General features: G+C 42.6%; 2 protein-coding genes across 5 annotated transcripts in view; both read right to left on the bottom strand.

Annotated features, from left to right (window-relative positions):
* PLEKHD1 (pleckstrin homology and coiled-coil domain containing D1) overlaps positions 1-13,909 on the bottom strand; it is a 38,030-nt gene extending 24,121 nt beyond the window's left edge. Inside the window, exons 1-6 of one of the 4 annotated variants that reach the window (XM_074824352.1) lie at positions 13,836-13,909; positions 12,574-12,695; positions 10,798-10,965; positions 9,546-9,704; positions 8,032-8,168; positions 5,490-7,521 (exon numbers count right to left, since the gene is read on the bottom strand). In XM_074824352.1, coding sequence (XP_074680453.1) covers positions 5,490-5,638 — 149 coding nt within the window. In that variant the 5' untranslated portion in view covers positions 5,639-7,521; positions 8,032-8,168; positions 9,546-9,704; ... (1 more) ...; positions 12,574-12,695; positions 13,836-13,909. Of the gene's footprint in view, positions 1-5,489; positions 7,522-8,031; positions 9,705-10,797; positions 10,966-12,573; positions 12,696-13,835 lie in introns of all 4 variants that reach the window. The other 3 variants (XM_074824349.1, XM_074824353.1, XM_074824350.1) reach the window with 3 other exon arrangements.
* Positions 13,357-24,413, bottom strand: part of SLC39A9 (solute carrier family 39 member 9) — a 33,657-nt gene continuing 22,600 nt past the window's right edge. Inside the window, exons 8-10 of the transcript XR_012623270.1 lie at positions 21,149-21,293; positions 16,963-18,459; positions 13,357-15,588 (exon numbers count right to left, since the gene is read on the bottom strand). The gene's annotated coding sequence lies outside the window, so the exon portion shown is untranslated. The remainder of the gene's footprint in view (positions 15,589-16,962; positions 18,460-21,148; positions 21,294-24,413) is intronic.

A 24,413-nucleotide genomic window follows, 5' to 3' on the forward strand; every position in this document is an offset into this window, starting at 1 on the left:
GTCTATTCATTGCTTTCAACAGTCTTTTCAGTCTGAACAACCTCAAGAAAACTATTTGCAAGATAGGTAGATACTGATACTTAACTACGTGTGATTTTTAACATAAAGCTTTACCTGCAATTAAAGCCAGGCTTTAGTTTGTTACACACTTTTTGTCTGCTCAGTGCTCCTGATAATCCCCATATTATAGATTATGCTCCAGTGGAAAACAAAACCAAAACAAAAACAAGAACAAAGCATAGCACAGATCTCTGAGGATTGATGTGTCTCTGGCAGATTAATGAACTTTTAGATCCCTGACCTCACAGATGTGGAGAGAATCTGTGGGGATTTGGAATGTAAATGTACAAAACGAAGAGTTTAAAAAATAACAAAAAAACCCCACAGCAAAACAAATAAATGGAAAAAGGAAGAGAAAAAAAAGAAGGAAAAATATTTAAAATCTGGTTAGCTGATGAACATAATTATCTTCGTGCTCAGATCGTATGCTCTCTTTTATCCTTACCTAGAAGGCAACACCTAAGCAACCAAGAACACCATTTTAACTTTGACTTTCAGGACAAAGTCTCCATACAATAGAAGGATAATTGAAGGAGCACAATGAAAAGAGGGATGAAGTGAAGGAATAGAGGAGAAAGAGTTACAAGACTCAAGAGCAAGTTGAAGACTGAAGCAGCAGCCAGGTGAGTAAGAGCAGAAAGAGAAAAGATGGTCAAGGGAGAATGGGGAGAGACCCCCATTTAGGACTGGGGGACTGACTGAACACATGTCTGAATTAGGCACACATGTGCCAGCAGAAGAAAAGGGAGTGCTGGAAAGACAGGCGAAGATTTTGAATACAAACAAGAAACCAAAAAAAGAAGAGATTTAAAAAACAGAGCAGCATTCAAAAAGCCTGGAGAGCAGCAGTGAAGGCGAGAAGACCTGGTACAACCACGCATGCTCCACCTGCAGCACAATACAAGAGCCATTCACACATGGTCAACTCTTTTGGGTCACCCATCCCCTGTTGCTAGATCCTGCACTAAGAAACCACTGAAACTGCAGCGTAGTTAAGCTGGAATAGCAAAGGAACTGTAACAATCTGAGTGACTCGGATGTAAAGCCAAAGACATGATCTGCCAGGATCAGAGACAACAGCTCTATACTGGACAAGTAAAGATACCTGATCTCTGGGGATAAAGTGCTTTCTTTGTGTCACAGAGGGCTAACGAGATTAATTAGCTAATCTTTGTAAAAGTTTTTGAAGTGACAATAGCCCATGTTAAATATTTATATTATAAAACTGCAGCATTCTCACTGGTCCTTCCTTCCAGTGGTGGTTTTCTGGGCACCAGTCCAAGAGTACAGGCAGCAAATGCCAGTTACAAGATCAGCCCAGTCCTCTCTCCCTGGGGACAGCTCAAGAAAACGATGGGCAAATGATCTTTATCAGCACCTCAGACAGCAGTACCTGTCCCTCACTCTTCCTCTCCTGACAGCTCCAGGCCTCCCTGCCTGCCTCCTGCCCCGGCGCCTGGCAGCTGGAGTGGGACCCAGCCAGGCAGGGAGCGGGAAGAGGCGGATGCTTCCCACAGCCAAGTGGGAAGCTTATAAGGATGAGAGGGAAGCACACAGGGTGCTGGACTCACAGCCCCGCTGCCTCGGCAGCTTCTGCTGCCCCTGTGCCGCACGCGTACATGCCGCTCTGCAGCTGCGTGCTTTCTAGATTTTTCAGAGCAGAAAAGAGTCCTAAACAATAATCCTTTCCATCTGTCCTGTGACCACATCCAGTGACTGTTGGCAGCCACTCTGCTGGAAAACAAGGTTACGTGCATGCTTTGCAGTGCCACAGCCAGGACTGGTCCAAGAGAAGATAAAATTTCTTTCTTAACTGTGCTGAGTTTCTCTCCTTCCAGCAGCAACCTGGCATGTCTGATGGATTTACTCAGAGGTATAAGCATATTTTGTGTTTTGTTCTCTACTCTTTGCAATTCCTCATGTTCCACCTTGCTTTTCTGCCTCTGGTTGACCACTGAGCAGATGCCCTTCTGGAATGCTTCCCCTTAGCCCCAGAATCTCACACCTGAATGGTGACAGTCAGTTTAGAACCTGACATTTCTGTGTGGGGCTGGGATTATTCACAGTAGAGAACACTGTGTCACCTCCTGCCTGCAAAGCTACAGTGCCCCATTCATGCCACGTCCAGGGCAGGTATGTACCTTGTGCATTTCATTCCAGACTCCATGCCAGGCTGATGCTGTTAGATAGGTAACCAAAAGTTACCAGTGTAACTTTTGTAGTAAAGGGACTAAATTGCTTGTTGTTATTTGGAAGGAAGAATGGGGTGCAATTTGGTGGGCAAAGGAGGACCATAAATCAAGGGCTGAGAATATGACTTTCCAAAGCCACTCCAGTGACACAAGCTTAGACTGGTCAAAAGCACCAGTAAACTCAGAAGATGGTTGCAACTCTCTTAGAAGGATATTACTTTACAAGGAAACAAAATTCACATTAGGAATAGGACTTCTCTTGGAAAGATAGGAGCTAGGATGCTGCTAATGGCATTTCAAAATAAACCTCTGAAAGGCAGCATGCTCAGACGTCAGCCCTGGCAGATAAACACAGCCACGTTGGTCCAGTGCCAGAAGCACCCAGCCCACTCTCAGTCAGTAGCTGAGGCAGCACACAAATGCTTAGGCTGCAGGACAGACCATTGTGTGGGCAAGGGAAAGCACTGAAAGCACTCCAAACAACTGCCTCACGTCAAGCCTTGCTGTCCTCGCAGATGCCAGCCCTGACTAAAACAAGGCTCTGCTATTCCTCCCTGCTCCCTGCATAACCTCTACTGCTGCAAAATCCCCAATCCTGGGATTTCAATTGCCAAAGCACTGGACACCGTGACTGGACTTTTTTCCTTGATCCATTATCCAGTCAGCCTCCATCCTTCCCTTAAACACTTGTTCTCAGTGTCTCCAGCAGCACTTGCTACAGCCAAATGATTGGGGTCAAGCCAGTAAGTATCATGCATCTTTTAAGAGCCACGCAGACCCAGATGCCCTGATGTGATCGATTTTCCTGTTACATGCTGGTTTATCTCCTGTAGCTTGAAAAGACTTTCCTTGGGACAGGAGTAGTACTATTGTCCAGTGCAAAATTACTTCACAGCAAAGGTACTACCTGTAAATATCAAGTAGACAAAAAGTAGTAATCCAAGATTGCAGGGCAAATTCTACATTGCTCAAAGATCAGATCCTCAACTGTGTCTAGCAATAGTTAATATTGTTTTCTTAATTTAACTGGAGTGGGAAACATCTCTTCTCCTTTTCATAAAATAATGTACTTGACCAGCTGTGTGTCTTGCTGGGCATGGGGGGTAAGTGGGGCGAATGGATGAATTGCTCCTTATCCCCTCATGACTGACCTATAACAACATGTAAGATTTCTACTTTAAAGCAAATCTCTCCTGTGATAAAAAACGTTATTATTCCTCCTGTTACAGTCTTTTTACTCTGGAAACCCCTTCCTTCCAAACCCTACAGATTCCCTGTCCCACTGACCTGTGTCTGGTCTCTCAGGACCCTCACCTGCTGTGCTTGCAGCTCACCTTCCACATCATCCGTGCCCCACGGTCACCTCTCTATCTCTTCCCACCTGCCATCACTAAAATATTTACCACTTGCTGAAGATGGGGGTGACTTCTAGGAATAGAACAGCACTAAATAAATAATGACAGAGAGCAGAGATAGGCCATTTGCCTGCAAGAAATTTTGATTAGGAAGAAGAAAGCCTTTTAAGAATGCCTCCTCCATAGTAAATTACCTTCCCCACCACTGTTCTGTCCATTTCTTTCCTCTAACACAGTCACATTAGTTTCCAGACATAATTCATTCAAATATCAATGTTTGGGAGCTGAGTAGGGAGCATCAGCACAAATTCTCTCCTGGGTGAAAAAAAGCCATTGTTTGGGATGGGGTGGGGGAGGTACACAGAATAAAACCTGCATGCAGATCAAAGATGGCTACAAACACAAAACTGCTCCCCAAGCAACATTTAACTATTTTTCAGGCCATGCCACTCTCTCACAGGTTTAAACTGGACAGAACTGTGGTTACTACACAGAGTAAAACTGGGAAAGCTGGGTTTAGAAATGGGTTTGATGTGCTGTGTCTACACTGCAGACTCCAGCATAAAGCTACCCACAAAAGGTAAGTACCAGAGGTAGCCGACAGACATTGCTCATGTACAGGTTATTTTATTCTTCCAAAAAACCTTGAGACACACTATGCTACAAAGGCTACAAAACTGTGTTTCAGCTCCAGAGGTAGCTCAGGCTCCCTGCGCTGCCTTTTGTTAATGACTCATTTCTGCCTTTCCCCAGTGGAAAGGGGAGGGGAGGAAGAAAACATTACTTTGCTTTTCTAGCAGACTTTTTCATCTGCAGATATCAAACTACTGAAGGTGGGTGAGTACTACTATTCTTCTTTAATAGATCACAACGTCAAACCCTGGGTCACAAAACATATCTCTGGCCGCGGTAGGGTGAAAATATAAGTTTCTCGGCTGCTAGTCTTCTAACTGAATCATTTGCCAATGACGTCTATAAGCAGTGACATTAACCTGCCATCCAGGAATGCTGGAAGACTTAATCCATTGGATCATGTACCCTCAGTGAGCAATGAGAAGGAGTGGTACCATGTTTCTATACAAGTACCCATCCATAAAGAGTCATGTCTCATCATCTGACAACTAGCGGAAGACTCTCCTGTGAGATTCAACGATTCGCATAAAGGAACTACACCAACTTCAAACCTCAGACTGACCCATCACTTCAGTATTATAGAATGTGCTTCCGTCCTTGGTAGAAGGTTATAGCAAATGCTTTCCAGCTCCAAACTTCCTGGTTGCTGATATCCAACACACAGCACCTTACAACTCCCTAGCACCAGATGGGAGAGAATTCAGACACCTCCCCCCCAGGGAAGAGAGTCTGCCTTTGTTGTCCCAAGCATGCCATCACCGTTGCATGCCATCACCGTCACGCAGCACAGCAGTACTGGTGCTGGTCCACAAACCCCTGCAGACTGTACACACGCATACAGTCCCACACACACAGTCAGTTCAGACGAGCCATATCATACCTGAAGGACTCAAAGAGCTTTAACAAGTGCCAATGAACAAAGCCAAGCAGTTTGGGGGCAAAATATATGAGCTGATTCTTCCTCTTTCATGCAGTGATCATAACATAATTATCCAGAGGAGGCAGCTAGTCCCTATTCCCACCCTGAAGTGCATGTAGCACAGGGTCTGGGTGGATAAAGAAGAAAGCACAATAGGGTGCCATTGTGTAAAGCAGACTTGGAACATCAGGGAAACCATGCCCAAAGTTTCACCCCTAGTCTCTGCCTGGCTAGCTGCACTTGAAGAGCCAAGTACTCAGGCTCTAAAGTTACCCCAACCCCCTTAGGCTCTGTATTTCACCTGAGCATCCCTCAGAGACTGTGGCTTACCTCCTGGACCACTTGGCCGACTGCCTTCCGAAGGGTCTCTTCCAGAGCACGCCAAACAGCTGCACTTTGGTGCTGATGTCCAGAGCATCTGAATCTGCCTGCTCCATGGACGGAGAAGGGGATACGGAACTGGATTTTGAAGTGAACATTATAGATGGATCTGGTTCTGACTCTCCCCCTCTGTGCAGCAGCTCAGGGAATCCGATTAAAGGCAGCGAACCAGAAGGACGTACCCGGCCACTCCAAGCAGCAGACGGAGAGACTGGGCTATGGTTTGAATCAATAACTTGACTGCTCAGCACTCAGTCAATAATTCTCTCCCTGATGCAGAGATGATGAGAGTTTCCTCATTGCGTTTTACTTCCTGATGCATTACAGACAGTACACATCCCAGCCCAAGGAAAAAAAAAAGAGTGAAGAGAGCCAGAGATCAGGAACACAGAGAGGCAGAAAGAGCTCATCAGAGAGAAAGCTCCCAGAAATAATATAAGCCAAAATACCTCTGCACCAGAGACAGCTTGGAAGGTTATTTCACTTGACATTGCAGCACTCGAGGCAGAAATCAGGGCAAGACAGACATTTTACTGTCAGGCATCTCTTACTCTGACACATACCTCCAAAATCTTGTGCTTGGAGACAGGTTCTTCTCACTTGTCCCGAGGAAAAGGGGAGCAGAGTGGGTGGGCGCCAGCAAGTTCAATCAGATTCCCTCTGCCATCGGGAGGCTTTTGCTGTGCCAGCCTGGCACTGCCCGCCCGGGTACACTTCACGTGGCTGCCGGGTTTGGACTGGGCAGTGTCCATGCTGCACGCCTTGCTCAGCCTTAAAGGGCCATTGCTGATTGAAGTTAGAGCACAAAATTCTGCCTGCCTCCATGCCTTGTGGCATCTTGGAGATGTGGCAAGCACAGCCTCTGCCCTGCCTCTTAGGTACAGAGACATAGGAATGTGTCACACAGCTCATAAATCTCCTATTTAGTAGTCCCACAACAAGTTTTTTATTTTGGTTCCCTAAGTCCTTGTTCCTTTTTTGAAATCCTCTCTCCCTGCAGAAATATACACACAGTCCTCCAAAATAACCCGTCTTCTGTAATGCCCACAGGAAAGCACATCAGCATCACATTTTTCCCTCCTGCATCCTGCCTTCCCTCCAGGACTAGGATTTGGGGAAGAACTGCCTGCATTGTGCCTGGTAAAGCATCTGAAGTTTTGGGGTATCGTATAACCAACATAGACACATACATGCTGTGAGGCATCTGCTCCTGTTTTAACCTGTGCCATCTTATGTGTATTAATTTTGAGGCTATAATTGCTAAATGTCAGCCCTTCCCAATGCAGCTATTCAGAAGTGACCCACTGCAGATACACAGTGCTTTCTCATTCCTGGAGATTAGAAAGCTGGGGCTTGCCATAGGCTAGATCACAGCACAGGACACAGGCTCACTCAGCTTTATATGGTCACAGGCACTTGCAAAGCATCTTAAACAGAGAAAACGCAGACAGTCTGCCTCAAGCTCACAGTCTGCATTTGGTATTGGAGAAATTATAGATGCAGGTCCCTGATAAAAGTCACTATTGATTGCTAGCTGAGAGTCAAACTCAACATTTGTTACTTTCTCTTGCCCTGGCTTTGACTGGCAATTCAGTTCCAGGCAGGACGTGTCCTGAGCAGCATCAAAGTCCATCTCAGGGTGACATTAAGGGAGAGAGTGGAGAACAGGAGAGAGCAGCAGATACTGCCTCCATCTCACCTGAGCCCCAGCTCCTGAATACAACACTGCAATGCAGAAAAGCATTAATTCTGTAGTGACCATTCCACACACTGCACTAAGAAGAAAATACTACTCATAACCAGAAGAGGGAAAAGTTTCCCTGGAATTATGTTGCACAAAGGGTAAAAAGGATTCTGGGCCCAACAGCATCATCTTCATTTATAAATGTGCAGTGAAAAGCCACAGAGCTTCCATGTAAGGATGATCCAGTGTCCCTACCATTGTACCACACCAGTGATGCAAAGATCTGATAGCAGTGACCTGCAGTGAAGAAAAGCAGATTTTCATCCTTCACTTCTTTACTTATCTTTAACTTACACAGACCAAGAGAGGAAAGAGGTCTCTAGGTTCAAACATCAAAATACTAAGCTATTGTTTCCTCTGGAGACCTCTAGGATGAGCAAAAAACTGAGTAATCGCAGGAAATTCTTTAGATTGGGCAGCTCCAGGGGAGGGAAAGAACGACTTGCTTTTGTCAAGTGACCAAGAGTTAAACATGGGCAGGAGCCAGCAATACTAGGGCAGTAAATTGCAGCAGAGTGAATTTTGTAACTGCTGGTGTCTGGACAAAGTAATTTCTAATAACAGTGGTTATGTTAACATTTCCTTTATGTGTGTACTAATCTAAATAAATTGGGGCCCTGCCTGAAGGAAGGAGCGGGAGAGCAACACAACAGGTATAAACAACTTTTCTCTCGCAAACAGAAGGTAATGGTGTAAGGACCAGCTTAAATGTTCTTCAGTGTTACTTCTGTCAGATGCAAAACTTACTTCAACTGGCCAGGAACATCGGGATCAAGAGAACAGTGTCATAAAACCCAGCCAGGAGAAAAGGGTCCACCACAGGGTGAGTAGAGAGAGTTGGGTCCTGCAGAAGTGCCTTCTCCAAATTCCAGGGGACAGAAAACCTTAGGAAAGCACAAGCAGACTTGGTTCTGCTGTAAGCTCTTGGTGAAACCTAACAGCCCAAAAGCACATGGACATTTATAGAGAGATAATTAATTTGTATTTAATCTGGGATCTCATAATTTAATAACAGGAGAGGAGGGAGACCCAAGTATACAAGACCTTAGCAGGAATATCATGTGACACCAGTGCAAAAAGAAAAATGCAGTTGTGGTCTGCATTAGAAGTGAAGGCAGACATAAGCCCTTGTATCAGAACCATATGTGATACCTTCTGTACAGTCCTGGACAGATTCCCCTGCCCTGAAGAGATGCAGAAAAGGACTTCAGGGATGATGACAGGTATAGCTAACCTACAGTATAACAGGACACTAAAAGGACTTCACTTGTTCAAATGAGCGCAAAGGGGAAAAATCTGATTGCTGTTTAGTTTCAGACTTTCTTTCGCCTCTTAATGTATTAGTAAAGGTTGATGCTTGCAACAAAACAAATTGACCTAAATAAATGAGAAGGTGTACAACCGTCAAAGGAAGGGGGTTGTGGAAATGCCTCACAACAACAGCAGCAGAGGCAAAAAGCCATTACTTGGCTTGGATCCATTATGTGCACAGCAATCTGAGGTGGCCATACCTTCCAAGGATATGGATTAGGCTCACCTGCTTTCCCTGAAACATTTTTGTTCCAGAATAATAATTTAAAGATTTTAAATGGATGTTTCATTCTTAATGGCTTGTCGGGGAAACACAGCTATACATCCTGGAGAGAAAACACTGGAGCTTTAGGCGGAAAACCTTCCTGCAGAGGAACAGGTTGTACTGATACAGGAATTATTTTGCTAAGATGCTGTCCCTGTTTTTTATACACATCAAACCAATAAAATTTTGCTCAGAAAAAACCTTTGAAGCAGACAGTAGTGCAAGCTAGTACAGAATTAACACTCTGTCATCACAGGCCACCCTCCAGCTGGAAGATGCTCCCTTTCAGTTTAAGGATACACATACTGGCAAACTGCAGCCAATGAGGAGGCTTGTACTTTTTTTTTTTAAAAGTGAAAAGTTATACCTTTATGTTCTGGGCAGCCTTACAATAGTACTTTATTCAGAAAAGAACAAACGAATCCTTGGGCTGGGGCCAGGAAATCGAGATTTGGATCAGAGCTGCTGCAGAGTTGGAAAGATTCAGATCTTGCCTTCCAGTATGGATTCGCTTTCCTCTTACAGCTTCTGATAGGCTCTGTAGCCGTTTTCTACCCAGAGAACCATTAGCAATCACAGGAGCTATTAGCAGGTACCCAGAACATTGTGGAGAAATAAAAAGAAAGTCCAGCTCAGGTTTCATTTATGATATATCATTCTTGCAAAGATAAAATGTCACATGTACCTATCAAAACGATGCTTAATCTTCCCAGATGTGTGCAGAGGCTATTTTAAATAGAACAAAAGCGACTGTCATCAATCCATCTCTAGTGCGATACATTGACAGATTGCTTCTTTCGCATGTGATGAAATTTTTAGTGTCAGATGGGAAGTCAGAACTCTCCTGCGGAGTGCAAAGAAAAGAGTTATTCAGCAAACGGGCATTAAAGTTAAAAGTCTTTGTAGATTTATAACCCCATCTGACATCATTCCTCAGTGAGAATCACATGGTCTCAGTGCCCTGTTTCAGACAAAGACCTCCACCAGTCTCAGCCTTTCAAACCCACCCGGATCCATGTTGGATGGCCCATGAATCATATTAATCAAACTACTAACTGTGAATATAGCACCACTTCAGGAAACTTCCAGGAAGACAGAAAATAAGATGCCAGCTTACTGAAGCAAAGGGATTTGATAGCAAGCAGCCAGCCCAGTAGCATTGTGGACAGTAAGCACTCACAGCCTGGCTTTTGGGGAGTGGCTTGTTCAGAGACTGACCCCATGGTCAATGACCTATTTCTCTCAGCATCTAAAGGAGATAACTGAGATAATTTCCTTTTTTTCTTCTTTTTCCCTGTTTTTTATTTTTTATTAATCCTGCTAGATCTCTTCTGGAAGAAGACTCATTTACTCTGGTGTTTTGGGGTTTTTTTTAAATAAAAAAGGTTTCTGCTAAACAGGCATTTTTTAGGGACTTTAGAATACATCAGAATGGTCAGCTACATTTGAAGAAGCTTCCTCCAGAAGACAGCCCACAGGCTTCCTGCAACACACTAGTTTTTCCCCATCAAGCCTAAACACCAAGAAGTGATCACATGGCTTACATGAACAGGAACTGCTTGGTACTGGAATAGTTAAATAAGCTGCTTCCAACCACCAGCTTGTTCAACAGCAGTAAATACAGCTCTACTTACTTGCTTGCTTTCCTGAGATGATGAACCCAGTGGCAGACGCTCCCTTCCCTTCTGCTCGGGCAGCCCCAGCCAGCCAAATCCCAGTCCCATCTCAGAGGCTGTGGGAGGGCGCAGCGCCCATGGGAGCGCTGCTCCTCACCCAGGGTGGCTGAACCTCCATGCACAGGGACAGGGAAGAAAAAAACCTTTCCCCAAGAAGGTTTTGTAACAGTGTTCAGAGCTGGCAAACTTGCTGTTTAGCATGCACATCATCTGCATTTCTATTTACCTTTCCTAGAGCATTTAATTTTACGTACATCTTACCTGCTTGTGATCGACATTATTCAACCTGAGCCCAAGTGTGACAGCTGCAACAGTAGAGAGTAACCAAGGACACGGTTTCACCAGGTGACACAGCTCAGCAGCAACAGCTTAGCCAGCTCTGCTAGAAGTTTTCTGCACAGAAAACATCCAAGTCAAGACGAGGACTACCTGTGACACACATACACATGCCACGTGAGTAGCACAGGCTATGTAAAGGCCAGCACAGCAACTTTTGAAGACTTTCTTGCCCTTTGCACCCTGTGGTGCTAGGACAGTCAGAGATCTAGCAAACAGATCAGAGACGAGGTTTAGAGCAGTTATTCTGGGGGTCAGCACAGAGTTTCATGGTGCAATTGCTTACTCAGTCCTGTTAATTTTGAGGACAGAAAAAGTGTTGCCTTTGTAACAAGGGCATGGAAGCAGAGTTCAGTACACTGGGGCTTAGTTTCCAGCCCTAACAATGTCCCTACCAGACTTAAGCATGGAACTTGATTTCTCTCAGCCAAAATTCCTCACCTATGACACTGGTACTAAATCCAGAACATCACAAGAATATATATACCCATGCAGTAGTTTGGGTACAATGGCCAGCCAAAAACAATGCTGCAAAAGAGAATGATTTGTTAGAGTTTCCTTGCCAGAATAATGGACAGGAAAAATGTAATACCTCTACATATTAACACAAACAATTGGAGCACCATGAACACTCTTAAGATCTGACTAAACAGTCCAGCAAGAAGTAAATGAGATCCAGGGCTGGTGGCTGCCCACTCTGGAGAAGCACACTCCTTAGGCGTTTCAACACCAGTCAGTAGAGCTGAACTCTCACTCCAAGTTTCTAAAACAGGGTTAGGTGCAGGACTAATTTTTACAAACTGTTTCTCAACTGCAAAAGTTTAGATACTGATTGCAGTCCGCTAATTTCTACCTACTTTGTTCCCTCTCGTCACAAGAGGGAAAAAAGTCATAGGTTCAACTTTTAAACAATAAATACATATCCAGAAAACAGGATTGGCTAAACCATGTTTTTATTTAATCTGAAGTCCATAAAGTGTCTAGCACACGCACACAGAGCCTATAATTGCTCTTGCATACACATTCAATGTTCTCTTTACCCCTACCATTATCATGATCATTGAAGGCAAGGCCTTAAAAAGCTAAGGACACTACAATTAGGACTTAATTCAGGAGTGGAAACTGCAGGGACCACAACACTGATGTTCTTCACACCCTTCACCTATCCATTCTGTTATACCCCTCAGCTCTAACCTGCAGCACCCTCCACTCCAAGTTTCATTTTTTCCTGGTCCTGCTCACAGCCAGTCACTGCAAGGTGAGGGCTCCTGCTGTGCATGTACACAGCACAGGAACAAGCCATACTTCTTGCCTCCTTTCTATCCGCATTCTCAAGTGGTTTTCTAATACAGAGGCACAAAGACCTACTGGTGCCATCTATCACAGCAGGAGATCATAACAGCTCTACTGCAAACCCTGTACGTTGAGGAGGGCTGTCAGCCAGATGAAAGATAATCTGCCTGTCAAGGAAGGATGCAGAAAACATCGCTCTCCACAAAATACAGGGGGCTAAGAGGGCCATCGCCTCCCTCCCCCATCTCCAGCTACCCTCCTGTGAGCCATGCTGCCACTCAGCTTTTGTAGATGAGGCCTCTTTCATACTGCTGACATCTAGGTTGCAGGGATAAAGGACAATAAAACTCCCAGGCAGACCCATTGCTTAGCCCTCCATGAGCACCAAATCATAGTCATGTGAAGTACCTGCACAAAGTGGACACCAGTACAACATTCTGTTCAAGTTCAGTTGTCCCTCAGAGAAAACAGAACATGGGGAATCCATTGCAGTCCTAAAACACGACTCATTCTATTTACAGCTTCACCCTCTGGAAGAAAGCAGGAAAAGCTTAATAAAGAGGTGTTACAGTAAGAGTCATTCAGATTAGTACTAAGGCTTGTAAGCAGGGTTTTTACCAGCCCTCTTCAGCCCAGTATAAACACAAGTATCTCATTTAAAGTGTTTCTTCAAACAGCAGAAGCCCATTAATTTCCACAGACTGCCAACATAACTACGATCATATATCAAAGTAATTACCACTTCAGACACTGGATGGGCATACAGATACAGAACAAGCATTTTCCCCTTTCTAACAATTTCACCTCCACTTTTAGATTTTTCTAAATACTATATTGCTTTGGTGTCAGTCAGCATGATATAGCTTATTTTTAATCAGCTCTAAGTTTTCTGAATGAGGCATTTTTCTTAACCCCTCATCCACTGTAAGCGTTTGTTAATCTCTAGACATCTCAGACAAGAGAGAGAAGTGCTGTGATAAGGAGGGTGGAATGTTGTGTAATTCTGCCTGCAGGGATATTTGGATAAGGCTTGCACATATCAGTAGAAGAATGGCTTAATTTGTAAGCTGGAACAATAGATGACAGCTCATCATCTTCTTGCTGCTGTGCTCATCCCTAATGAGCCTCTGATAAAAATGCTGATGAAAAATTTTTTTCCTCAAAAAATGAAGGAACACTCTACAGCCATCATCAGGAAGCCTGCAACACCACAGCTCCTCAATATTTAAGTTTTTAATGGTAACCCTTGTAACATAAATGCACCCAAAGCACTTCCTCACATATCCAAAAGAATTTACAACAGACTGCAGTGGTTAAGTCTCCAGTTACCAAGGCGACACTTTTATAAAACACACTAAAAGAATGCTAATATACTTGAAACAAAGAGATAGACTCAACAGTAAAGTTTTTTACTGTTAAGCAGGTATTCTTTATCAGCAGCACTGGGGTCACCCTGGGGATTCTCCACCATAAGGGCTCCCCCAAGTTAGTAAGGGACATCAGATTACATACGTAAAAATCATACATATTCATTAGATTTCATGGGAAGGGATGTCTTATGATAATGAGTTCTTGGAATACATTTACATAAGTTGACACCCCTTTGAGCATGTGTCCTAAGTTCTGTTGGGGGTCTTTGGTGGTCAAGGGAAGTAAGTAGTCTTCCTTACGGTGTTCGCTAGTTGACCTTCTTTCCAGAGCATGTGCTGTGAAGTAAAGTCCAGGTGTCTTCTTCCTCAATCAGCACAAATCATCTTCCTCATTACAGGGTCTCTGTATCGTTTTGTTTGAGTCCCTCCTATCTTAGTTTGCACATTCCAGGAACTGTCCAAGTGTCCACTGAAGGTCTTGAGTCTCGGTTATCAGTGATTTACATAGGAAGCCTAACGAGCATCTTAATCTTACCTAAACAGACAAAGAGGCCTAGGGAAACAGTTAGGGAGTCTTGGGGAAGCAAAGATACAAATGAAGCAAAACACAAGCAAAGCTTTCATATATCACAGTTTAGTCCTAATCAAGGTCTGTCATTAAGTCATTTGTTTGAGCTCTTTCATTCCCCCCTTTTCTTTTGAGAGTATAGTGCTTATAGCTCTATCCCTCATTTAAATGAATGCGTTATATTTCCTTCGTGAATAGCAGTTACAACATTGAATTATTAGACAGGTTACTACACTCATCACAGTTATTCCTATAATCAATACAAATAATTGTTTTAACCATCTGTTAAAAGTTTGGCAACCATGAAGTAAGTTTGTTCCATATTTCTCCAAAGCCTAATGAAGTATCGTCCTTTTTATCTCTTGCAAAATACCTAATTGTTGTTTTATTATTTCTAAATCTACATTTATTTTTCCTGTTTCATCTATGTATGTATAACAACTAGAATTTATAACTGCACACATTCCCCCATGTGAAGCCAACATCATATCTAGAGTCATTTTATTTTGAAGGGTGACTTTAGAAATTTTGGCGACTTCCATCTGTAACTTGGCTATCGCATCTGATGTAGCACCTGCAATTTTTTCCATCATACTAGGGATATTTACTATAGCTTTTTCTAGTTCACTGACTCCTAGCCAAGGAATAAACCATCTTGCAAAGGAATGAAAGTCTGTAGGCTGTATTACCAGAGAGTTTGGTATATTTCTCTTTTGTCTCCCTATGGGCAGTCTCACCCAATCTGCTCCATGTAATCAAGGCATTACTTTAATTTGCGGAAGAACTACCCCTAACATACATGATCCAGTTCACCAAGGGGGTAATAATTTTCTGGCAGTATTTCTGCACAACCAGTACCATCCTTTAGGAACTTCCTAATATTTTCCCTTCTAGTTTTCATGCTCCTTTCGTAGTTGAAGTTGAAAGTATCAATCACAATGGGAATAATTTCCCACTGAAAAGTTACCCAGAATGGTAGTTTTCTGATCTGTTAGGCATTTAACTTTTTCTTTTAATTTAGGAGCCTTTATGTCCCAAACTTGTAGATCTACATTCTATTCTTTAAATTGAATTTTAGGGTTATTCCAGAGATCATTCTATGTGGTATTGAAGGGAACTGGAAGGCCAATCACCGAAAGGTTTGTAGTAGCTCTATGCCTTAGAAATCTAGTACATACCTAACATTTGCTCACATTTATTGCTAGTGCTATTCTTTTCACCAATTGTACATGAGTATTATCATCCTACAGGGTTCCTATGCGTTGTGAGGTATCCTTCTGATATATGATCAGCTGTATTAGTAAAACAGTTACAGTCTTTTGAGTCAGAGTTTGAGAGGGGCCTCTTCCTGGGAGATCCATGGCATTGGAGCTTTTTTGATTCACGAATAATGGCCCCACATAGCTTGCTCTTTACTCTTTATTGCAGTAAAAGTTGTTAACAGCACCTGGAACGGTCCATTCCATTCTTCTTCCAGTGGTTGACCTGAAAAAGTCTTAACATATATCCAATCTCCAGGATTAAAAGGATGAATCAGCTGATCTAGACCCCTGACTCTAGTCCCCAAAACTACCTTATTAATTTTATTCAATTGTCTCCTCAATGATACCACATATTGGTATAAATGGTTTTCTCCTAATTGGCTCAAGTCTTCCCCTTTAAATTGAAATTGATAAGGTCTGCCATATAAAATTTCAAAAGGACTGAGATTTTCTTTAGATCTGTGCTTAGCTCTTATTCTTAACAGAGCAAGGAGAAGAGCTTGATGCCGATATAGATTTGTTTCTGGACAAATTTTTGCTATTTGTTGTTTAATCAAGTGATTCATCCTCTCAACCTGTCCACTGGCTTGAAGCTGATATGACGTATGCAATTGCCAATCTATACCAAATATTTTACTGATTTGCTGTATCACTTGTGCACAAAAATGAGTACCCTGTCTGATGAAATCACTGTCAGTACTCCAAATCGGGGAATGATTTCATTCAATAACACTTTGGTAACCTCTCTTGCCTTGTTAGTACTGCATGGGAATGCCTCTGGCCAACCTGAGAAGGTATCTGTTAATACCAATAAGTACCAAGACCCCCCTTTTCTGGGGAGTTCAGAAAAATCTATTTGCTAATGCTGTCCCAGACTATTACCTTTCCCTATAACTCCAATTTGAATTTTATTTGTCGTATTTAAGTTGTTTTTCAAACAGATTTCACATCTCTGGGTTGTTTCATAGTAGTGTATAAATTTTGGCTTACTATTTTTTGATTTAGATGCTTGTATAAAGCATCTGCACCCCAATGTGTTTTTCTTATATTCGTCTAAGACTAATTTCCATAGTATGTTAGAAGGCCCTATTATTCGCCCTTCCAGAACATAAAACCATCCATCTTTTTCTTTATTATCCTTCAAATCATTAATTAACCTTTCATCTTCCTTTGAATGGTCAGGTTTCAAATCTGAGTTTAAAATTGAAAGTTTAGCATCTGGGACCAAAGCTAATGCTATGGTTTCAGTTATTTCTGCTGCTTATTTGGCTTCCCAATCTGCCAAATTATTTCCAATTTCCTGTTCGGTGTTGCCTTTTTGGTGTCCCCAGCAATGCATGATGGCTTCCAGCAGCCTTAAAATTTCATCTGCATGTTTTGTTTTCTTTGAGTTGTGAGTAACCCTTGTTCTTTCCATATGGCACCATGAGCATGTACAACTCCAAAAGCATATTTTGAGCCTGTCCAAATATTGATCTTTTTCCCTTTTGCCAGCTCTAAGGCCCTAGTCAAGGCAATTATTTCAGCATTCTGAGCAGAAGTTCCTACTGGCAATCGTTTAGCCTCAATTACTTCAGAAGCGGTGGTCACCGCATACCCTGCCTTACGGCTTCCTTGTTTTATGAAGCTGCTTCCATTCATGAACCAGGTCCTCAGCATCCTCAAGTGGCTCTTCTTTTAAGTCAGGTCTGCTAGAATAAACAGCTTCCATGGTCTTCAGACAGTCAGGGGTTACAGGCTCTGATGTGGTTCCACTGAGAAAAGATGCTAGATTCACAATGTTAGTTGTCACATAATCCTGTTCCACCACAATGGCTTGGTATTTCAGAAATTTAGAAGGAGAAAGCCAATGGCCTCCCTTTTGTTCCAGGACAGCCAAGACAGTATGGGACAACGATACCATCATCTTTTGGCCCATAGTAAATTTTCAGGCTTCTTGAATGTGGAGAACAACTGCTGCAACTGTTCTCAAACATCCGGGCCATCCTTTGTTCACTTCATCCAATTGTTTAGAAAAGTAAGCAACTGCCCGCTTATAGGGTCCCAACCGTTAGGCTAGCACTCCCAGTGAAAACAACCAAAAGGGTTTAGAGACATCAGGGAGGCCCAAGGCAGGAGTTTTCATCAATTCCTTCTTTAATTGTTCAAATGCCTTTCTAGTCTCTCTGGTCCATATTAATCTTGATGAATTTTCCTTTAGCAAGGTACACAACAGCTTTACCAAAAGTCTGTAATTATATATCCACAATTGGCACCAACCTGTCATCCCGAGGAAAGTTCGGAGTTCTTTTACCATCTTAGGTTCGGGTGTGTGACAGATGGCTTCTTTCCTTCCCGATCCCAGTTCTCGTTGTCCTCCTGAAATCTCGAATCCCAAACAGGTCACTTGCTGCTGGACCAATTGAACTTCTTGTTGAGAGACCTGATATCCATTAAGCCCCAGAAAATTAAGCAAACTGACAGTTCATTGTACATAATCCTTTTGCCTCGTAGCTAATAAAAGGTCATCTACATGCTGTAGTAAAGTTCGTTCTGGTGAGGGAGGGGTCCAGGTCTCAAGTTCCCGGGCCAACTGATTCCCAAAAATAGTGGGGCTATTTTTAAAACCTTGTGGTAACACTGTCCAGGTTAACTGGGTTTTTCTCCCTGTATCAGGGTTTTCCCATTCAAAAGCAAATAGCTTATGGCTTTCTTTTGCTAAGACCGGGCAGAAAAAGGCATCCTTTAGATCCAGTACAGTAAACCATACTTGATCTTCTTTTAATTTATTTAACAAAGCATAAGGATTTGCCACCATAGGATATAGGTCTTCTACAATTTTGTTTATTGCCCTTAAATCTTGAACTAATCTATAGCTATTTCCATCAGGTTTCTTCACAGGTAAGATAGGAGTATTATATTCTGATTCGCATTCAATTAACAGTCTGAACTGCAAAAATTTATCAATAATTTCTTTTACCCCTATCTGGTCTTCTATATACAAAGGATACTGTTTAATCCTCACCGGAGCAGCTCCTGGTTTTAACTTGATTTCTATTAATTTGGCATTCTTAGCCTTACCTGGCATTCCAGAAGCCCCCACACCTGGATATACCTGGTCCAAAATTTCTGTCAGTATTGTGCTCTCCTTTTCAGTAACAAAGACAAGCTTAATATTTCAATTAATTGGTCATCCTTTATTCTAAATTCAATTCCTTCAGTACAAAACCAATCTTCATTCCTAACTGTTCTAACAGGTCTCTCCCTAATTATAGTTTAGGGGCTCCAGGCAAAAAAAGAAACTTATGTATCCCTATTTGTTTTCCTAATTCATACTTTATAAGTTGCATAAAGAAAGCCTTTTCAGTTTGGCCAGTTGCTCCAATCGCATTTACAAAATCTCTGTCCATAGGTATTAAATGCTGGTTCAAAACAGAGTTAAGAGGCTCCAGCATCTACTAAAAATTCTACTCCTTATCCCTGTTCCCTAGCTTTATTTTAACCAGTGGATCCGCTAGGGTAGATTCCCCAGGTCTCTGTAATTCCAGGTCTGCTATTGTCCCAAACCCTGGAGAATCTTGTTCCAGCTTGGGACATTCTTTCTTCTAGTGTCCGTTCTTTCTACAATAAGCACACTGATTGCTTTTCAACTCCATTCTAGTCCCCTAACCAAAACCCCCTCTTTCACGACCTCACATTCCACCTCGGCTTCCCCTCTCTGTGGGTCCACCTTTATGTTGTTGATTCAGAGTGGCAACAGTGGCATTGGCTATTGTCCTTCCCAATTTCTTCCTGTCATTATTATCCTGATTTCTATATGCTCTCCAAGCTTCCTCAGTCAGCTTTTCTAAGTCTCGTATTTCTGGTTCTTTAAGTTTTTGAAGCTTCTAATATCCTCAGACAATTGTCCCAGAAACAATACCAATTGCTGATGCCCCACATCAGATGAGGGGTCTAAAGTGGTATATTTTCACGTTGCAGCTCTCAGCTGATCTAAAAACTCTGTAGGGGTTTCAGTTTGACCTTATTTCACAGCATAACTCTGACCAATTCATGGCTTTGGGGACTGCATCTTCAAATCCAAATTTTACCCAATCCTGGCATTGTTTCAACATTCAATAGTCGGTGTTATCGTTTGGATCCCAATTCAGGTCAGCTAGGGGAACATATTGATCAACTACCCCAGTCAAGACATTAGCAGTAATTTGTGCCTGTACATGAGTACGAGCCATTTTCAAAACCAACTGTTTCTCCGTTTCTGTCATAGCATCTAGCATTAAGTCTGTATCTTTCCAATCGGAGTCCTGATTTTTAACTATTAGTTCAAATCTTTTTGCGACCCCTGGTGGGTCATCCCGGTAGGTTCTCACCACCTCTTTCCAAGCGTCCAAGTCACTCACATTAAAGGGGACTTTAATTCGGGTTGTTCCTCCCAGTCCCATCACTTGTCTGACTGGTGCCTGTACAGTTGGACCTGGCACTGGACCTGTTTTACTACGAGTCCGGGCAGTGATTGGAGTGCTACTTCCCACTGCCTCTCTCCTGTGTTCTTCCTCCTCTCCAGGGAATCCTTCTAGTATTTCAAGGGATGGGGCCACACAATCCTCAATTCTCTCTTCTGCCCTTTCCTCTCAATCTTTTACTTTTAAGCACTTCTCTCCAATACTACATACTGAACACCACCATTTCAGCATGCCCTGGTTCTTTTTCTGTTCTTTCCCTAGTGTCAATACAAGAGGATCCTGAGGGGCTAAGTTAATGCCACACTCCTTCTGCCGCTCAAGATGGTTTCTTAAAGTGAAAAACCTATCTGCATACATCAGCTCATCCCACTTTTCCTCTCATCATAGGAACATCATCAATTGCAGCAAAGTATCATATTTTAAAGTACTATTTCTGGGCCATTTTTCACCATCTTCTAACTTATACAATGGCCACCACTGATTATTAGAGTCTTTCTATTAGTTACACAACCCGTGGACCCTCCTATATTCTTCCAATGTTTCAAAATGCATCCCAGTGGAGGAATTTTAAAGAAAAGTCCACTTTGTTTACCTCCCATGTCTGATTTCTATTCCTCCAACCACAAACCACCTTTAACACATGCGAAGAGCGTTCTCGGTTTTCCCAAGAAGTCCAGACCTGACACTTAGAGCAGTCAATATCCTGCCTAAACTCGACCCACAGCTTTTGCTCACACCACTTACATTCTAAAACACACAAGGGTTTACAGTCATTTTCTGGGTGTAACAGACACTCCTCGGGTTCCCACATTCATTCAAATTATGCATTAAGATCACAACAGTTATTATCAATCACTTCGTCCTTCTCTGGCTGTGTCCCTCGTGGGATAACAGAACCACAGATCCAGACTCTGCACTCTCTTCGTACTTATTCGTACATCTCGCTCATACACACAATCATGCAAATTCAAGATACAAAGCAAGTCAATAGCTATTAAGCTTTGAAATCTTAAGCTGTTTCTTTCACAAGCATCTGTTCACTTTTCAGGTGAGCTTATAGCTTATAAAGTTACCAAATGCAAACAAGTATTTTACCAAACATCTATTCACTCTACAAATTCTGAGGAGACAGAGGCACTCAAATTACAGTTACCAAATGAACGCATATTAAGACACTAGCAGTCCCGCATACGCCAACCCTGCATTAAAACACTAACGACTTATGGGCAGCTACCAAAGGAACCGCTTCCAAAACCAAAACCAGATTTCAGTAACTGTTAAGCTCCTGTACAACCAACACCTCCGAACTGCTACTTTTCCAAAAGAAATTTTAAAGAATACCTTTTGATTCATGGCCCTTGTCTGTCCCCTCAGCAATCCAATTGAGGAGAGGAGTCTCTCTGGAGAAAGCCCCAGGGGTACCCAAGAGAGTCCAATCTCAATGGGTCCTGCAGCCGGGCAGAGAGGGTCCCATCTGGGTCACCAACTGAAACAAAGAAATTGACTCAACAGTAAAGTTTTTTACTGTTAAGCAGGTATTCTTTATCAGCAGCACTGGGGTCGCCCTGGGGATTCTCCACCATAAGGGCTCCCCCGAGTTAGTAAGGGACATCAGTTTATATACATAGAAATCATACATATTCATTAGATTTCCTGGGAAGGGATGTCTTATGATAATGAGTTCTTGGAATGCTTTACATAAGTTGACACCCCTTTGAGCATGTGTCCTAAGTTCTGTTGGGGATCTTCGGTGGTCAAGGGAAGAAGTAAGTAGTCTTTCTCACTGTGTTCACTAGTTGACCTTCTTTCCAGAGCATGTGCTGTGAAGTAAAGTCCAGGTGTCTTCTTCCTCAATCAGCACAAATCATCCTCCTCATTACAGGGTCTCCGTATCCTTTTGTTTGAATCCCTCCTATCTTAGTTTGCACATTCCAGGAACTGTCCAAGTGTTCATTGAAGGTCTTGGGTCTGTTATTAGTGATTTATGTAGGAAGCCTAATGAGCATCTTAATCTTACCTAAACAGACAAAGAGGCCTAGGGAAACAGTTAGGGAGTCTAGAGGAAGCAAAGATACAAATGAAGCAAAACACAAGCAAAGCTTTCATATATCACAGTTTAATCCTAGTCAAGGACTGTCATGAATACATTTGTTTGAGCTCTTTCATACTGCATAATGCTTCACTATTAAAACTGAGTTTTACTTGCTGAAAAAACAACAGCCTACCTGGCTTCCACTCCTTACTGCCTTGCATCTGCCTGTACGAGCTATAATAGCAACACTGTCATGTTTCAGTTCTCCTACTGACTTCATATTAATCATATGCTCTTGTGATTAAACCAGTATAAAGAGATTACACTTTTCCCTAACCACACAAGTCCTATGAACTACCAGAAAAATCAAAACCAAGCAATTAGCTGAGAAGATTGCTTATGGCTTGAGTGAAATAGCTAAAACACTCACTGTTAAAGTGACAGGATCTTAAATAAGTGTGTAAATAGCAACTGCAGGAGAAAAACCTAAATCATTTTTTTAATGAATTGCTTATAAATCATCTCCATGAAGGGTACCTCTTAAGTGGATGCATGAAGTTTGGAAATGCACACATCACCCATCCTATAACAGCATCATTCCCCTTTCTCTTCTCTGAAAATGTAAGTCTGAAACCCAATCCTGCTTACAGGGCAGCTGGAGAGCAAGAATATCTATGAAATGTGTTAAGTTGGCAGCTATAGGAGGGATCTCATCAATATATACAAATACCTGAAGGAAGAGTGCAAAGAGAATAGAGCAGGCTCTGTTCAGTAACGCCCACTGACAGGACAAGAGGCAGTGGGCACACACCAAAACACAAGAGATGCCCTCTGAGCACTTTTTTACTGTGAGTGTTACTGAGCACTGACACAGGTTGCCCAGGGAGGTTGTAGAGTAGCCGTCCTTGAAGATCTGCAAAAGCTGCCTGTGTCCAGACAGACCTGGGCAACCGGCTCTAGGGGGCCCTGCCTGAGCAGGGGGGTTGTTGGACCAGATGATTCCAGAGGTCCCTCCCAGCCTCCACCAGTCTGCAGTTGGGAGCTCTGGGCTGCACTCCGTTGGTGCCTTCCCACCACGTGCTGAATAAACTGGCACACTGCCAGGTACCATCCCTGTACCAGGGAGGTGAAGGTGAGTCCTTAATCAGCCCTCTGCAGGCTGCTTCAGGGGTTGCCTCACTCTCCAAGACTTCTTTAAACCATTAACACTTCCTGAATGGCTCCAGCTGATAGTTTTATCAGGTAAGGTCGACAGAGTTTCAGACCACTTACTTGCAAAACCCACAGATCTACCTACAGATCTGACAAGCCTACACAGGCCTTTCCTTAGGGACTGCCTTGTGATAGGCAGTCAACTTCCTAGTTATTTCAAGGATCCACACTCCCATTCTCATCCTTGCCCTAAATCCTGGCAGTAGGCATAGGATGCTGCAGTGGTACCAACTTTCTTCTACAAAACCCTAAAAGCAGACACACAATAGCACATGCTTTGGCAAGAGACAAGCACCTTTCTATTTTTTAACAACATTTGCTCCTTCAATTTATTAATTGCGCCCTACATGTGTTTTAAAGCGTTAAATCTAGTCCCAAACAAATTTGTAAAGTAACATTTTTAGTCAGAGGTGTCTAACTGTGGCTGTTCTTTTTAAAGTTGCATCTTTAAAAAAGAAAGAAATTTGATGTTTTATATGGAAAGTTTTCCCCTTCTACAATCACAGCATACAATGAGCAACTGACTGGATTTTTTTACAATCTTTTAATAAAACCTTTAAACCCTAAAAATATGGCATAAAGTGTCCTACAGGGGAAAAAAATAACAACACAAAAAAACCCCAAAACTGTCCTGGAAGTTTTTGTTCAGATAACAAAACAAAATTGATTTTCAAAGCTCTCCTCATATCCCCTGCCTGAGCGCCTCTTAGAGACCACTGCTAAAATTTAATTTCCAACTATTGTTTGCAACTCAAAGTTATGTCAGAGGCAAATAAAACCCTTCCAGGGAAGTTCAGGAGCCTGCGAAGACAATTTTTCTTCACAGCAAGAACACAATCCACTCTCAGTTACAATGACCGCCACGACTAGCATTAAAAACTTGTGTAGCTATGGCTTAACGTGGGCTTTCATTTCATTGTATGCTGCAGGAAGAAGGTAAACTGCCTTCCAGGAAACCTGTCGATAGTGAACACTGAGAGCTATACTGAAGAGCTATGAACAGGTAAGCAGTAGCATCACAGGGCAGTCAAAAGGAAAGCTGAGCTGTGACTCCGTGCCTGAAAACAGCAAGAAGATGGGAGGGAAAAAAAACCAACCCACAGAACAGGGGGAAGAAAGATTTCACCAGCAGTTTTCCCCTTAACACAGGAACAAAAGCAGGATAGAGTTTTCTTCACATCTTTGCATGCATATTTAAAGTTGACTTAATCTAAATCACACAGAAGCACATATATACGGGAAAGGCTACTTTATCACAAAGTCTCCAAAAAGAACAGAGGGACTCAGTGTTTGCATTTTGGGTTTGGGGCTGACAAGATTGCTTTCATTCCATCCTCTGCTCTGTTTTCTTTAGCCCCAACA

This window comes from Strix aluco, chromosome 4, assembly GCF_031877795.1.
Source record: "Strix aluco isolate bStrAlu1 chromosome 4, bStrAlu1.hap1, whole genome shotgun sequence".
In the NCBI taxonomy this organism is placed as follows: domain Eukaryota; kingdom Metazoa; phylum Chordata; class Aves; order Strigiformes; family Strigidae; genus Strix; species Strix aluco.